This window comes from Pyrgilauda ruficollis, unplaced genomic scaffold, assembly GCF_017590135.1.
Source record: "Pyrgilauda ruficollis isolate IOZ18807 unplaced genomic scaffold, ASM1759013v1 scaffold8, whole genome shotgun sequence".
In the NCBI taxonomy this organism is placed as follows: domain Eukaryota; kingdom Metazoa; phylum Chordata; class Aves; order Passeriformes; family Passeridae; genus Pyrgilauda; species Pyrgilauda ruficollis.
Window position 1 is genome coordinate 12,437,730 of NW_024529932.1, and position 16,030 is coordinate 12,453,759.

Below are 16,030 nucleotides of genomic sequence, written 5' to 3' on the forward strand. Positions count from 1 at the left end.
GATCTGCCCTTCCAAGTGCACATTAACTGAAGTGCACCCACCTGCACGACTTCATTTCAGCACTACACGCTAAATTAGACCAAATTATAGGCAATGTGGGGGCATGGAAACTCCCCCCAAAAACTTTTAATTGGATCATGATGGAGTTATATGGTGAGGCACCTGGCCAGAGGACCAGAGGCTCTACACACCCAAGCTAGAATTACATAGATTTTAAATAACATCATTCATCATGCCAATGAGCTCATGTAAATATAATTGATTTTTTGTAAGCTTTTCAATATATAAGGAAGATGATCACTGCATTTATGTTTCCTGCTAAATTAAAACCCTCCTCATCTTCCATGTGTAGTTTTTGGTTTTTTTTCCCTCAGGCTTTTCTAAGGCCCTTGGAGCAAAACTGGAACCTTTCTGACCTGTGGGAAAATGCTTTTGCAGAAGGGAAGCCCTCCTTCTCCTCCTTCTCCTGCCTGGGGCTGATGTTCAGAATATCAGTATATCCAGGCAGTAAAACATAGCCAAAAAACTAGATACAGCAAATACAATAAAACATGATTACAGTCAAAACAGAAGTGTTTTAGCAGTGGTGACCTGCAACATTCAGTGTTGACTTGCTCAGGAAGGAGTTTCCCAGCAGTTTGCTGCCACAATGTGCAGCCCCGTGGAGGAGGGCTTAGCTTCAGCCCAGAGCACCATAGCCATGCTGATTTATGTCCCAGCGTCTCTGAAAACACCAGAAGGGCTGGGCTGGGGAGGTGATGCTGCCTGAACACAGGCGTTTAATTTGCCTTGCGAAATTACCTAGCTACTCTCTCTTGGCTTCCTCTGCAATGCATGGAGAGAGGCAGAGACTCCACCAGAGGGTGACATCTGCCCTGAATCATCTCCTGGGACACTCTGATCCGCCTCCATATCAGGGCAAACAGAGTCAGGATGCAGCGTTCAGCTTGCAGAAGGTGAAACTGCATCTCACATCTGCAATACAGCACAGTGATGCTGAAAATATCAGCTGAAAACACGGTATTAGATTTAAGCTAACGCCTAGGCTTTTTCTTTCTTTCTTTCTTCTTTCCTGATGAAAAAAACAAAACAACAAAAATTTTTTTTTGTGAAAAACAGGAACAGGAGCAGTTCCATTGGAGGCATCATTACCAGCTCTAATTAGTAGACCTGAGTGCAAATCCCCACAACCACAGAGGTCCAAAGCCTCCGTGCTGTGTCCACAGGAGCCCCAGCAGTGCCAGCAGGACATGTTGTAGGAATGTGCTCAGTGTTGAACACCTGCATCTGTTCACAGTTGGAAATGGGGGATGAAGAAAGAATGAGATTCTGAATAAGCTCCTGAGAGAAATAAAGAACAGGGACCAGGTTCCCAGAGAGTTCCTATACCACCAAACCTCCCATGGGTTAGGAATAGGGGCATGATTTGAAGTATTGCAGGATCTGGGAATGGACAAAATTATCCTTCATCACTGGAGCCTGAGAACCTGTTCACTTGTCCTTGATCACACATGAAAGTCAATTGTAGCCAGGAGCGGGTCAGTCTCTTCTCCCAAGCAGCAAGCGACAGGAGAAGAGGAAATGGCCCCAGGTTGCACCAGGGGAAGTTTAGTTTGGAGATTAAGAAAAATTTGTTTACTGAAAGAATGGTCAGACATTGGAGCAGACTGCTTAGGGAATTGGTGAATTCACCACCTTGGAAGAGTTCAAGGAACATGTGGATGTGGCACTTGGGGACACAATTTAATGGTGTATTTGGTAGCGCTGTGTCTATGGTAGGACTCAATGATCTCAGAGGTCTCTTCCAACCTTAATGATTCTGTCTGAGTAGTCATCCTCAACTGCTGTGGTGATGAGCCTCAGATTTGCACCCCTCTGACACCACGACAGCCACTGTACCATTCAAGCTTCTTCTGCAGCCATGGGCTCTGTCTCCTCACAGATCCCTAGGAAGGCAGCCCCTTGTCCCACATCAGACACTCATCTCATTTTTGCAGAGTGTAGTATTATTTTCAAGTGCAGGCTGTCACCTCCAGTGCAAAGGTGTACCTCCTACAGATGCCTGAGGGTGAGGGGTGAACTCATTCACCCCACAAATGCGCATGTTTTCCATGAACTCAAAAAAATTGGGCCAAGTTCTTTGGGAGCTGGATTCATTCCACATAGGTCAGACCAGGCTGTGTGGTTGAGGTGCACACAGTGGTTAACCCCATCTGTTTCAACAGGGCCACACACAACGCCCACCACCGCCCAAATGTGGCTGCAGGTGCTGCGGGTCATGTCAAGCAGCACTTTGGAGGCATCAGACCCTGACACTAGTCCTACCTGCATGGAAGGATTTACTAAGCCAAGAGCTTTCCAAAGGGATGTTGGAAAGACCATCCCACCTGTACCATCATCTGGGTGAACCATGCCAATGGACACCTCAAAGGTCTTCAAGGGTGATGGGACAAGCCCCATCAGCCACCAGCCCAGCCAAGCTTCATTGGTCCCAGCTTCAGGCATCCAGCTAAGCTGTCCAGGTGAAAGCCAGGTGACATATTTATACTGAACACAGGGACCCCTGTGCCTGCAGAGAAGAAATTTTAAATGGCTACATTTAGATGGCATAAATCCAGAAATGATGTCTCCATGAGTCTATGGTATCATCCCTCTGGAGCTGCTTCACTCACATCACCAGCTCGTCGGTGTCAGGATCAAGCAGAGACCATTTCTCAGCCTTACTGTTCACTGTTTAGCTACTGGCCATTTGGTTTCACAGAATCATAGACTGATTGGGTTGGAAGGGACCTTTAAAAGCCACATAATTCAGCCTGGGACATCTTCAACCAGATCAAGTTGCTCAGAGTCCCATCCAGCATAATCTTGAAGGTTCCCAGAGCTGGGTCACTTACTACCTCTCTGGACAACCTGCACCAGGGTTTTACTCATTGTCATTTACCTTCATTTAAAAAGAAAATTCTTCCTTTTATTAATCTGATGTTCTTCTCCCATACATCCTCCCCTGCCCACCAGCATGGTCCTACCCACCTGCTGCAGCTCCTGGCATTGGTCCATAACCATCTTCTACCAGCAGGTACTGGGGATTTGGAAAAGTCACAGTGACATCTGCTCCAGATGTCCATTCTTCACCATGTTAAATTAGATTAAAACGTCAACTTATTAATAGAGATGATACTGCAGAACAAACTGAAGCCTCTGCTTCAGTTTTGCAGGCAACTTTGCTGCTGGCTTAATAGAAAATGGCTTCTACCTCCCAGGAATACTGTCACAATTTCAGTATTTTTGGAAAGGAGACGGGGTTTTTTCACCCTTACAAATGGAAGAAAATCACACATATGCTAAGGTGGGCCATGGCTGAAGGATGTGCCTCTGAGACAGAAAGAGCCACATTCACATGCCAAACCTGCTGTTAGATAGGAGTGGGTGCTGAATGTCAACATCCAAACCGCTAATCCAGACCCTAGGCTGGTCTTGGATGTTTCCTGTCCTTGTTCCAACCTGGACTTGGAAACTATTTTCCACTAAAAATGGTAAATTGCCATGAAAAGAACCCTGTATGATAAATCATCCCATTCCGACAGAATATAATTCCTTGGAGATTTTCCAAACAGCTGTAACACTAACACCACTGGAAAGTCTTTAGGCGTTTCTGCTTGGCTGGAAGCACCAGTTGTGTGGAAATCAATAGCAGATGTTACCACGTGTGAGATCCACCGAAGTCCAAGAGCCCAGGAGTCTGTGCAGCAAAGAGAAACCATCCCATGCCAAACCCACAGTACTGCAACCTCACTAATACACACACACCCTGGACACACCTCACACTCCTTACTCCCAGACAATCCCTCCTGGCCAAACAAGTTACACTGGTATTTATTATCCAATAGCTTTTCCATTTTCTGGCACTGGCTACCTGTGAGCAAGCATGGCTCAATTCCCTGCTGAACAGGAGCAGCTCTCTGACCAGAGGGAGGGACAGAGCTGCTGATGGAGTACCACACAAGGCGAGCAGCTTCAAAATGTCAGTGGTAGAAGAGGTCCTGAGATTGAGGGGCTGTCCTGCAGGGCTACTGAGTCCCTGTGCCACTATGTGTGTTAGTCCCAGGGTGGATGCAGAAGAGACAAGGGTCACCTCGAGGTGCAGAGACCCCTGTGTCAAAGCTCAGGGTGATCTGGTTAAGGCAGGGACACCTCCCACGAGGTGTTCCATGTTGATCAAAGCCCCATCCAACCTGCCAACTTGACCCTGACCATTTCCAGTGATGGAGCATCCACAGCTTCTCCAGGCAACCTGTACCAGTGCCTCACTATTTCCTGCAGACTCAGCTGCAGGGGTTCATCTGCCCAAAGAGAGGTACCTGCAAAACGGAGGTGCCAACATCTGCTTTACTCATCACAGGACCTCCATACTTTCAGTGGAATATAATTACCCCTGTTAGGGAAGGTAAGAAGTTGTGACAGAGCCAGTCCAGGGATCAGCACTGCACAAGAGGGAGTTTCTCCCAGTGAGCTGTGAAGAACTGTGCTGCTGTGCTGTGATTTCTGTATGAAAACTGGTTATCATGCTGCACTCCGGGTGCATCTCACTGCATCTCACAAAAATAAAACAGTCCCCTCTCCTGGCACACACACAGTCATATTCACTGTCTGCAACACCTCAGGTCTTACCTACTTATTCTGCAGCTTAATTAATTGAGTCTTAGAGTGCTTTGAGAGAGGAAAGGTGTTTAAAAAGCACAACAGAGCCAGTAATATCAGATGTCAAGCTGTTACAAGGAAAAACTGTGCTGCTGCTGTTTTCTTGATTAGTCAGGACACCCTAGGTTGTTATCTCATTTGCAACTGTGACAGAAAGTGATACCAGCCGCTCTTAGGAAAAGTCATTTTATTTTGTTGAAGCCATATGTTTCCAAGGATAGAATACAGCTCAGGAGCCATAAATCATGCCTAGATAAGAAGAATCTCAGACAGTGTTTTTTTGCAGGATGTTGCTTGTTCTGTGATAATTGCTCGATGTTCAAGGCAGATTTCCCACTGCCTGCTCAGACACGCAGCACAGAAGAGAAATGCCCCATGCCAGTTACTGTTCACAGCATTTGAAATCTGAGCATGTTAAGACAATTTTAATAATACTGTTGCACCTCTGCCCAAATCCTATAGAGCTGCAGCGCCTTGGATTTCAAGGACTGTCCACTTGCTGTCAGAAGTCATGGCTGCAGCAGAGACACGCTGGCCTGAGCTAGGAGGGGTAGCAGTGGTGGTGGCAAAGTGACAGTGCAGACCTCCTGAGGCGCCCCAGCTTTGCTGCTCATCAGCACACGAGCTCCCATGTCACTGTGACTGCAGAGCTGCACTGGAGGTGCTGGTGGATCTGGGATGGGGCTGCTGGGCTCAGGTGTAGGGAAGCTGCTCTGGGTACAGAGCCCCAGGAAGTGCACGGCCGGCTGCTGTGCAGTGCCATGCAGCTAACACGGGCCACAGATAAGGTCACACAGAAGGTGCAAGACAGCTGTGGGGGGCAGCTACCCCTTCTCCCCAGTGCTTGGGCTGCCATTGAAAGCTGCTTCCATCACACGTGCCTTCAGAGGCTGCTGGGGACCCTGTCACCCTACCCTAGCATTCCCTGGGGCTTGAGCTGGCTTCTTTCCTGCCTTGACAGCTGCCATGGAGCCCTTGAGGAGTACCAGGACTGAGACAGGGTCTCATGAAGGAGTGGGAAATCAGTTCCACATCTGTCTTGACACCAGACCAGGCATGTTTGAGTGGGCAGACATGCAAAGTTCAATTTGGAGAGCATTCACTGGCTGCTCTCTGCCTGTTAGGAGCCATGACCTTGCCCCTTGCACCCAACATTCCTATAGCAAAATGCCACTGACTTTATCCCACTACAACCCATACTGGCACCCAAAAGCTGCTTTCCCTTTTGAACAAAGCCAGGTCTGCTTGCAGACATCCTCTCTTTCTCCATAAACCAGCGGTGGCCCATGAAGGGTGAGGCAAGGAGTCATCCTCTCTTTCCACTCATGCCACTGATTCCCCACTTCATCACCATTGCTGGCATCCCCAGCTTTGCCATTTGCATGAACAGGGTGCCACCCGACCAGGGTGTGCTGGGCTGGGATATGCACACAGAACTGGTTGCATTGAACACAGCCCCTGAGCTAAAGAAACAACTCTGTCCCATCGTGAACCAGGCAAATCTCCTTTTCCCTCTGAATCCACCCACACCAGCTCAGCCTCGCTGCAGGCTGCATGATGCAGCGAGGCAAAGCTGCCATGTTAGTAACTGAGCTCTCTTCAACCCAGGACAGGCCACCACCAACATAGCACTACTGAGATGGCAGCACCAGCTTGCTCACTCCTGGGACTCATTATGGGATGTTATGGTAGATCAGGGGTCCACACCAAGCTGGTGCTGGAGGGAGAGACACAGATGGGTGTGAAAGGACGGAACCATGTATGCAGGACTCCCAAACACCTCGTGGAGTCCCACCAAAGCAAATGCTGCTGAGACAGGAAGCCTCCCTCCTGCAGGCAATTGCACCAAAAGATCCAATGCCCCTTGCTGAGGCCCAGGGAAGGGCAGCACTCCTGTGTCCCTCTCCTGCAGTGGCAGATGTCTCTGTGCCACTCATCTGGCTGCAAACACTTGCTGGTCCCTTGCAAAGGCCTGACATGTGCCCCAGCTCCAATTTCACAGGTGTTGGGGGACATGGCTTATGCTGGCAGAAGGAAGAAGGGGTTAAGAGTGAGCAGAGAGGATGTGCAGTGCAGAAGAGGAGTTGGTTCTGCCTCTGACATTAAGGCGTCTCTTTGTATGTGGATCTTCACCCAGCAAATCAAGCACTGCAGCCCAGGATCTCTCCTGCCTCTCCTTCCACCTGATAGTCCATAGTCCCCTGTTTGCTTCAGGAGCAGTCAGCTCTCAAGGGAGACAAGGCAGTTTGCAACAGATTTGAATCCAAATGTGTGGCTCCCAGATCTGCTGGGCATTGGAGCAGACACGAGGGCTTCAGGGCTAAGATATTTGTGGGTTTAGACCTCCAGAGAACACCACATCTTGAAGATTCAGGGCTCAGACCTTCAGTGGTCACCAGACAGCAAGGAAGGGTTGGGGGAAGATGACCTTGGTATGGCTAAGGAAAAATGCTTTCCCATCATGCAAAAAAAAAGTGGGTCTTTCCTTGCAGCAAGATCCATGCAATTTCAGATGTCCAGAAGGGCCCGAAGACTATGAGATATACCCTGCTGCATCCCCTCCACCAGTGGGACACCAGAGAAATGAGCAATGCAGCCAATAGCAGGACTTTGCCCCCGTTCCACCCCTATCCCTGCTGTTTCCCACCCCCTTGCACTCCTGCCTCCTTCTCCTTTCATCAAGTCCCAGTAATCCTTTGTAACTCATGCCCTCCCCTAACCACCACCACCTGCTCCTTGGAGGGGCTGGGCTTCTGCAGAGCTCACTGCCACTGCATAAGTCTCAGTGTCATCATAGCCAGAAAGAAATTACCTCATACCACATTTAGTGTGCATTTCCCAGAGCAAGCATCTTGACATCAGCAAATCACAGAAACTTTGTGGCCTGCACCGATAAAACCCAAACATTTTACAACAGACAGAACTCTAGTTACAGTGGTGGCGGCCCTGAGCAACATTGCCTTGGCCCTCCTTGTTATTCCCCAGTCAGTTCATTATTATTAATGTCACTACAATAAATACCAGAATGAAATTGACAGCATTTGGCCACGTATCTTAAAGCATTGCCCCACTCCTCCTTTATTCCATGTATTTTGCAGCCTTGGTTTCTGTTCCTATCAGTCGTCAGAAGAGCCTTTAGGGACAAACCGTTTGACGATGTGCCAAGCCAGGTAATAAAAGCCATGCAGAACCGCGGCTGTGGCGTCAATGACCAGCGAGAAGGTGCCCATGATCCCAGTGGCCATGTCTTTAAGGACAGAGGGTATGGCACAGATGGAGTGGTAAGGGAAAGCAGCAAGGTGAAGGACGAACCCCACAGGGATGCTCAGGATCCTGTAGGTGAGGGACATCACATCTTGAACAATTTGCAGGAAGCCCAGGAAGATGTTGACGATGACCCTCCCAACATCATAGGGGATGCTGATGAGCACCATGCTGACGGCTTTAAGGTAGGACACCACCCCATTCCACAGGCTGCAGACTCCACCCAGAATTGTGCCAACAACTCGCTTTACAACAAGCCAGAGAAAATAAAACACAAATTTCACCAGTTCCACAAAGATGTAGATGAGGAGTTCCAGGAGTTTGATGAAAGGGGTAGCAATGATGCCAGCCACTCTTCTCACCCAGCCACTCTCTTTGGTCTCCTCATTGTTATTTGTTCCTACTTGCTCTCCAGAGCGGATCTGACTGACAGCTTGCAATACTGCTTCTCTTTTCTTCTGGCTTTGTTTGTCTTTCCCACAGTTGCCCTTGAACAAGTGAACTCCGGGTAGAAGCTGTTTCTCCAGCTCTCTCACCGTGAGGTCTGCCAAGCTGTTTTCATCATCGGTTTTTTTCACTAGTCCCAGGGACCATCCCTCTGAAGCATCACAGCAGGCTGCCAGCCAGAGGCTCTCTGGCACTGACACCTTGCCTTTAACTTGGACACTGGAAGGAATTGCACCTGCAAGGAGATATAGGTGATCCATCTTGGGACAGTGAGGGATCAGAGCTTGCTCCACTACCTTCCCAATGTCTCTGTGCCAGCTTTTGCTCAGAGTCGGGCTCAGAGGGACAGCATTCGTGAGTGTGTAAGTGGCCACCTGGAAATCCTCCTCATTAAGCAAACTGGGATTGAGAAGGCCTCTCTCATAGCCAGAGCCCACATAGTCTGAGGTCAGGGCTTGATTTGCACCAAGGTTGGCCACAGTGCCACCAATATCAGCTTCATGCACCATTTCATGCAAGTCATTTTCTGGATCATCTATCTGAAAGAGTAGAGAGAAGTGTTACTGCATGCAATTCACCTTCCTAGAAAACAATGTGTAAAATGAGCCCTGGCATATGCTTTTCGTTAGCACTACTAGTACATGCCATGCCTTCGATTATATCCTGCATCCTCTCATTACTTTCCTTGAAGTGCTTCAGAGGAGTGTACTCTCTACTTAGCTTCTCTGCCAAACACATTGGTTTAGGCTCCAAAGGATATTTGCAGCTCTCCAGTCTGGTACACAGCACAGCACAGACTTCAAAGTCTTACCAGGCACTATGTACCAAGACTCTGACTTGTAATTTGTCCTAGAAGAGATTTTTAAGACCAATAGATGGCTAGATTTAGGGTCATGTTTTTACCTCCTACTGTGGTGGTAACTGCCGTTCATCTAAGAACTTAACCATGGTTTAACTTAAGCCCCTCTGAACTATCAAATCCAAGTCATGGGGAAAGAAAAAAAAAAAAACAAAAACAAACAAGCCATGGTGTATAAGATGTCTAGAGAAGGCATTTGACCTCTCACTGCCTACTGTGTAAGAAGCAAGAATGAAGTCAGACATGTCAGATGACCTGAACCACCCCACCTTGAACAGGAGACACAGCTGTGAGCCCTAGGGCTGTTGCAGGGCTGGTCATCAGTAACCTGATCCTCATGTCATTAACAGTCTGAACCTCATCCTTAATGACCACCTGGTGTAACATGGCTGAGGGTGCCATCACCAAAGGTCCCCGATGGAATCTGTGCTACCTGCTTGTGTCTGCGGCTCCCATGCAGCAGAGCCAGAGGTAGCAATTACCGCAGCAGGAATTTCTCCTGGAGCCAAGCGTGAGGGAAGGGGGCAAGCAGGGGAGGCAAAGAGCAGTGGGAGGAGAAGCACTAAATGTTAGGGTGTGTTCAGGTCTTTCTCAGGTGACCACAGCTCTGTCTGATCCATAGTCATTCCTATTGACACAGCCTGCAGCTGCTCCAGAGGGCTGTACCCAATTGTCACTTTGTTCCTCAAATTAGAGGGTGAACATGTTGCTAGAAGTTCAGGGGTGGCAGATGATCTCTGGCAGTCACCGCCTTCTGTAGTCTGTGTTTCAGAGGGTGTGGCCCTCAGGTCCCCACACTGTGCTGGCCCAGTTAAACCCTCTGCCTTTGCCCCTGGCCCATAAATTGTTTACTGCACTATATAATATGCACTTTGGAGAGGTCTGTGACAGACAGTTCATAGTCTACCTTGAATCATTGCCAGGTCATCCATCCTTGTCTCTTGACCACTCTGCAGCGCACTTGGACAGATACCCAACTGTGTCCTTGCAACCTTACACAGAGTTTGCATCCTCTTAGTGGCACATCACCTCCTCACAGTTCTGCACAAGCCTGTGCTGAGAGTCAGGGTGAAAGGGCCAGCGTCAGCAATTGTCCCTCACCTGGGAGCTGAGCTCTGGCTGGCTTCCTGCATCAGCCAAACCCCTGCAGTCAAGGCGCAGGGCTCCCTCTGCACCAGGCTTGGTCACAGTGCCAAGCCTGGCCATTGCAGAGGGCTGCATTACCCCACCTCCTGATAAAGAGGTTTATTGCTCTTTTTTTTTTTAAGCATCTTGTGCTTATTGCTTCAGGACTGGGAGGATCATAGTCAGTCCCATGTGCTGATGCACAAGTCACAGTTTTTTCTAAATGCACTGCTTAAAAAGATTTGTTCTGCACTTTTACTGCCGTATTCTGCTCCTCTTGCTCAGTCACCCCAAACAACAGGCTGATGAGGCCAGACATTTTGCATTCCACAACATCACTCTCTCTTCCTGCCCCCCATCCCTTGCCATTCTCCCCTTCTGATGAGATGATGGTGTGCCATGGGACAAGGAATACACCCAGTGTGTTTAATAGCACGGAAGAGGTGAGGGGAATTGGGCATAGATGTGAGGCTGTGCCCAGGAACTGTCCTCAGTGCTATGACCCTTTGGAGTGTTACATCCTCTCAGAGACACACATCCCATCTCACTCCCATGGTGAGTGCTGCCAATGTACAAGGACACATAGAACTAAGATGGATCAGCTCTGCCTCCTGGCAGAAATTGCCAACCTACACTAAGCAGAACAAACTTAATTTCTCTCTCCCTATGAGCTGCTGCATGCAAGCCTTGAGGATCCTATCAAGAAAATATGTCCCTGGTTACCTGTCCAGTTGCAGGCCTTTGCACATACCATCAAGATTGTTTGGGCACAATTAAAAAAGAATATGATAAAAATGCAGCTGTGTGCTGCTCATGTGTCAGGCTCTGACATCACCTAATTATGCTTATAATAATTCCTATTATGGTTTGTAATAACTAATGTGTGCCTGAGGTTTTCATGCCTCCTCCAGCTCAGTCCCAAAGGCAGGCTGTCTCAGCACTCCATCTAATCTGCATTGCAAGATACGTTTCCTCCTTGCTTCAAAAAGCTTCTGGCTTGTGTCACTCCAAAATATACCAGTGTTCATGGAGTCAGCCATGAAGCCACCTGTCCAAAAACCCTGGAACAGCTCAGGGCAAAATCCAAGCAGACAGGTAAACTCCCTATCATAGAATGGAGGTTTAAAAATAACTTATGTGCCTGCAGCCTATATGGATGTTAGCACATAACAATATTGAAATGTGTCACTAAGTGGAGGGTGCAGTTTGACAGGAGGGACAGAGGCAGAGGGGGATTAGATGTATGGCAACACACAGTTATCAGGGCAGGCAGCTTCCACTGAGTTTGGTCATTTAACACGGCAGGACACTGCCACCCCCCACCTTCCCCACCCTGGTATGTAGGACCCCTGAACTTCAGCTTCCCTTTCCCACTTCTACTTCCTCAGGCCCCCCTTACACCTTTGAAGTGGAAATGTTTGATCCAACCTCAGCTGGGATTCATACCTCAGGGAAGAGGCACACTGCATCTTACGCTGAAGTTTCTGCAGCAGGACATTCACGAGTGGCTCTAGAAGTGCCTGTTCTCTTCACTCTCTACCAAGAGAGACTGCAAGAGCAGCTCAGAGGCAGCTGCACTATAGCTGGGCAAGAATCCCAGCTTGATTGTCTGCCTGGGGTAGCCATTAACCAAATGAAAACACAAGGTAATTCATCCAGCCCCTCATACATTAGGACGGAAAAAGCAACTCTGGAGTTTTCCATTTCTCTCTAAGCTACAGAAAGAATCAAACAGAGATTTTCAGACAACCAAAATGGAATGAGGTAAAAGACACCTGAGTGACTTGCTCACAACCCCTAGGAAATCTGTGGCAGAGCAGGTTTTCAGACCTGCGCCTGGGGGAGTCCCATCAGTACCCTGCTCATCAGCCTACTCTTCCTGCTCTCTAATTTTTCACTAATTGCTGAATTAATTCATTGTTTCCAGCTGCCAATCTGCAGTGGGTGGCACTGACATTCCTCACACTTCTCACCCAATTACTGCCTCCATGCTACATTGGCATTTGTTTCTCTGGCAGACATTCCTGAGGAGGGAGTGAGATGATGCCCTCACCACTTACATCATTATCCCCCCAAAAAAGCATATTACCACTTCGAGGCCCTCACTGGAGTGCTGAGAGTGTTTTTATAGTGATTTCTTTCTGTTTGCTGTGTCTGTATCTCCATGTGCAAGCACATGGCCCTGTGCAGTTCAGCCAGCTCCTACCCAGCTATCCCTGTCTTGGCAAGGAAATTACCCAGAAAATCGGTGATGTGAGCTCACTGGGCTGTGCTGCAGAGCAGGTGTTGCTAAGGGCTCCCTTCAGCAGCCATCTAGCTAGCCTAGGTAGAAAATACATAATGGGTGTGTAAGCTCTTCCCCACTCTCTCCTCCAAGTGGCAGTGTCTGAGAGGACTGTATGCACTTTTCTGTCTCAGTCAGGGGTTCCTCCAGGGAACTGCAGAGTTGAAAGAGACCCATTAGTGTCAACTAAGAACTATTGTCAGCCTGTGAGGCTGCTCTGGAGAAGCCAGATCAAATAAAGGTAGCACCTGCCCTATTATTTCTGAGGCTGCAGAAGGTTTTGGTGGCAGGACACACAAGGTTTGGGACTCTGGAGTGCTGGCAGGAGCCAAGACAAGATAAGGGGTCAAAAGGGATGGAGCAGGAAGGGCAGAGAAGCCAGTCAAGGGAGGTCCAGGGGAACTGAAGTTACTGGGTGGTTGGAGGAAGCTGGCCACTGCTCCATGGCAGGAACAGCTCCTGAGCCTGCCTAGGTAGGTTGGGAGAGCTGGACCACAAGAAGCAGGAGGCAATATGGGGGCTAGAGGTGATGAAGGGTGTCACTGGCCAAGGCAAATGGGAAAGGATCTCCTCTCTGCCCCTTTACCTTGCTGCCTCCATGGCACTGACCAAAGATTCTTGCCAGCCTAGGCCCCACTTGTGCTTTAAAAATTTGCTACCCTTCCACAACTCAATAATGACAGATTCTGCAAAAAAGTTTCCTCTGTTTTAAAAGGGTAAGCTCCCACAAACTTGCCTGTGAAGTGGAAGGAGGTCAGATCAGAAGGCTCTTAGAAACTCCTGCAACTCAAAACCCAGCCTAGAGAGCCACAAGACAGCCCAGGCTAAGATAACCATTTAATATCTCCCGTCTTCAATGCCTGTGGCCTTGTGGCCTTAGTATCTCATCACCACACATGAGAAAAATAAGCACAGCATTCTCCTGGCAAAGGGGTGAGCTTTGACTGTGGCAACATCCAGTAGCTGAGGGCCACACTCCCAACACACTGCTCTGACACTGCAGCCATTCCTGCCCTAACAAAGCACCCCTGCACACTGATAATCCCTCCTGACCTCCACAGATGGGGTAGCCTGGTGTTGCTACAATATTCATCATTATCACTGCTGAAAAATCTAAAACATGGGGGGGGGGGGGAGGGGGGGGGGGGGGGGGGGGGGGGGGGAGAGAGAAAAAGAAGAGCTGAAGTTTTCTTATGGCACAAAGAGTTTTAAAAAATTTCCATTAATTGAACAGCCTCAAGGCCTTGCTTAAACATGCCAAGTGACAGGGGAGACAAAAACCACTGAGGCTCTGGCAAAAAGAGTTTTATACTGCATACTTCTGACCTGACCGAAACCTGCACACCCCACAACACAGCAACTCATTTTCCTACCTCAGTCTGCAACACTGGACCACACTGAAAAGCTGCAGCATCAACTTGGTGAACCACAAATGGATGCTTTATCTCTGCTCAGTGAGGCTAAAGAACCCCTATCAACACTGCGATCCCACTGGCAACAGAACAAACTTGAACTTGACACTGCGATGTTTAACCCACCAGCAGCGCTCCCTGCCCACAAGAGCTGGCTGGGCAGGACAAACACATCACTGCTGTCAGACAGGGCTTTCCTCTCCCCCGGCACTGCACTTTCATGCAGCAGCCTCTCGGTTTTCATTATAAGCTCCCTTGGACAAGAAACTATTTGTTTGCTCAGTTCCAAGCACAAAAATAAGGTCTGCTCTTGCTAAATTCATACCAACAGAAGTTCAACAAGCAGAGTTCCTGCCTCCTCTGCAATATTCTAGCCCCAGCTTCACCCCAGATGAAATGTTCTCCAGGAAGAGTTGCTTTTCAGCAAAGGAAAAGCTGCCTTACCTGCGGTTCAACCAGCCAGTTCTCCTCCTCACTTTGAGCTGGCTTTGTAAACTTAAAAGCTGAATAAAGAGGGATTTTGTCCTTAGTACTGTAGAGGGTTGCAAAGCGTGGTTCTTTGTTGTACTGCTGACAGATTTTCACATGGAACGGCTCCGTAAATCCTTCGGGTGGGACTTGTCCAGAGAAGAACACGTTACACTCGGCAAAACCAGTTTCATCCTCTCTAACAACTCTGCCCTGGGAAAAGCCTGGGAAAACCGAGATGCAAAGCAAGAATACAATTGACGTCTTCATGGTCCACTCCCTGGAGCCGAGGGAAGCCCCGTCTGCCTCCGCTGGGTACGGCAAAGGACCTGCGCTCAGAGTCCATGCAGCGGCGAAGCCAGAAAGCGTCTGGAATTCGGGTGTAGCGTGCGAGGGAAATGAAATCTGAAACCACGGCCGATCCCTCCGGGGAGCCGGCGCGTTCTGCAGGCGGCACGTTGGGAAACAGAAAGTGCGCGAGGCTGCTGTGACACACGCTGCGGCCAACAACTGCCCGCGGGAGAGGATGCCAGGCGACCGGGAATCATCGGGCTCCTGGCGAAGGGGAGGAGGGACGCCTATGGCAGCGGCAGGGCTGGAGCTGAGCGGCACCGGCTGTCCGGGCTGGGGCTCAGCGCCCGCGGGGGTGTGGTGTGCTGCATTGCAGCAGTCCCCGGCAGGAATTTTGGCTGACACAGCCAGAAATGTTCCTGAGGCTGTCAGAGGGGATGCTGCAAAGTCAGATTCCACCGCCCCAAAGAAGGTATTAGCTGTCGTCTCCAACTGTGAGCCTGGCCAAAGGAGAGGGAGAGAAAGAAGAGAGGTGGCAACGTTGGAGCTGCTGGGAGCCCCCTTTGTCCCTTTTTGGGGTGTCTGTCATCACTATTGCTGCCAGCCACTTGCTGCTTTAGATGCTTGGGAAAGGCATTCACCTCCCATCTCTCCTGGTGCTGTATGGGGAATTGAAAACCCTCCAGTATCACCTCATTTTGGGAGACCCTCTCTCAGAAGAGATTAACAACAGGCAGAAGGTTGAGGACCCTCAGATCATGTACCCCTAATCAGCATCCACCACAGAACATTTTGGCCAAACTATGGAACTGGCAAAAAAAAAAAAAAAAAAAAGGGAAATGAAGATGCTCCTCTGTGTTTATGTTCAGCAGAGTAACCATCTACCCAACAGCTGCCTATGATACCTTGGCTACTGCTGCGTAAAAGCAGTATTCCTTCACTGACTGTGAAAATTAATGTTTTGAAAATAGTGGAGATGGAAAGAGCAGTACCTTGGAGTCAAGAAAAGGTAGCATTTTCCAACCCAAGAAGTGAGATGTGATCAGCTGTGTTGCCAACAATTTTAAAAAATCCTGGATGCCAATAGGGCACAAGTCCCTTTTATAACACAATTTCCAAGCAAAAAACCTCCCAAGTGCTACCATCCCACAAGTACTTTGCAGACAAGGTAGGATTATGTCC

General features: G+C 48.9%; 1 protein-coding gene across 1 annotated transcript; it reads right to left on the reverse strand.

Annotated features, from left to right (window-relative positions):
• Nucleotides 1–4,870: 4,870 nt before the first annotated feature.
• Nucleotides 4,871–15,243, reverse strand: ENDOD1 (endonuclease domain containing 1). Its single transcript, XM_041487389.1, has 2 exons — nt 14,534–15,243; nt 4,871–8,948 (listed from the first exon to the last, which is right to left on the reverse strand). Exons 1-2 carry the CDS (start codon nt 14,825–14,827, stop codon nt 7,815–7,817), a joined length of 1,428 nt encoding a protein of 475 aa, XP_041343323.1. The 5' UTR covers nt 14,828–15,243; the 3' UTR covers nt 4,871–7,814.
• Between the last annotated feature and the right edge of the window lie 787 nt (nt 15,244–16,030).

Coding starts and splice junctions, on each gene's coding strand:
- ENDOD1 (XM_041487389.1), bottom strand. CDS start 14,827: ATGAAGACGTCAATTGTATTCTTGCTTTGCATCTCGGTTTTCCCAGGC. Junction 8,949..14,533: donor ACTGGCTGGTTGAACCGCAG/GTAAGGCAGCTT, acceptor CTACTCTTTCAG/ATAGATGATCCAGAAAATGA.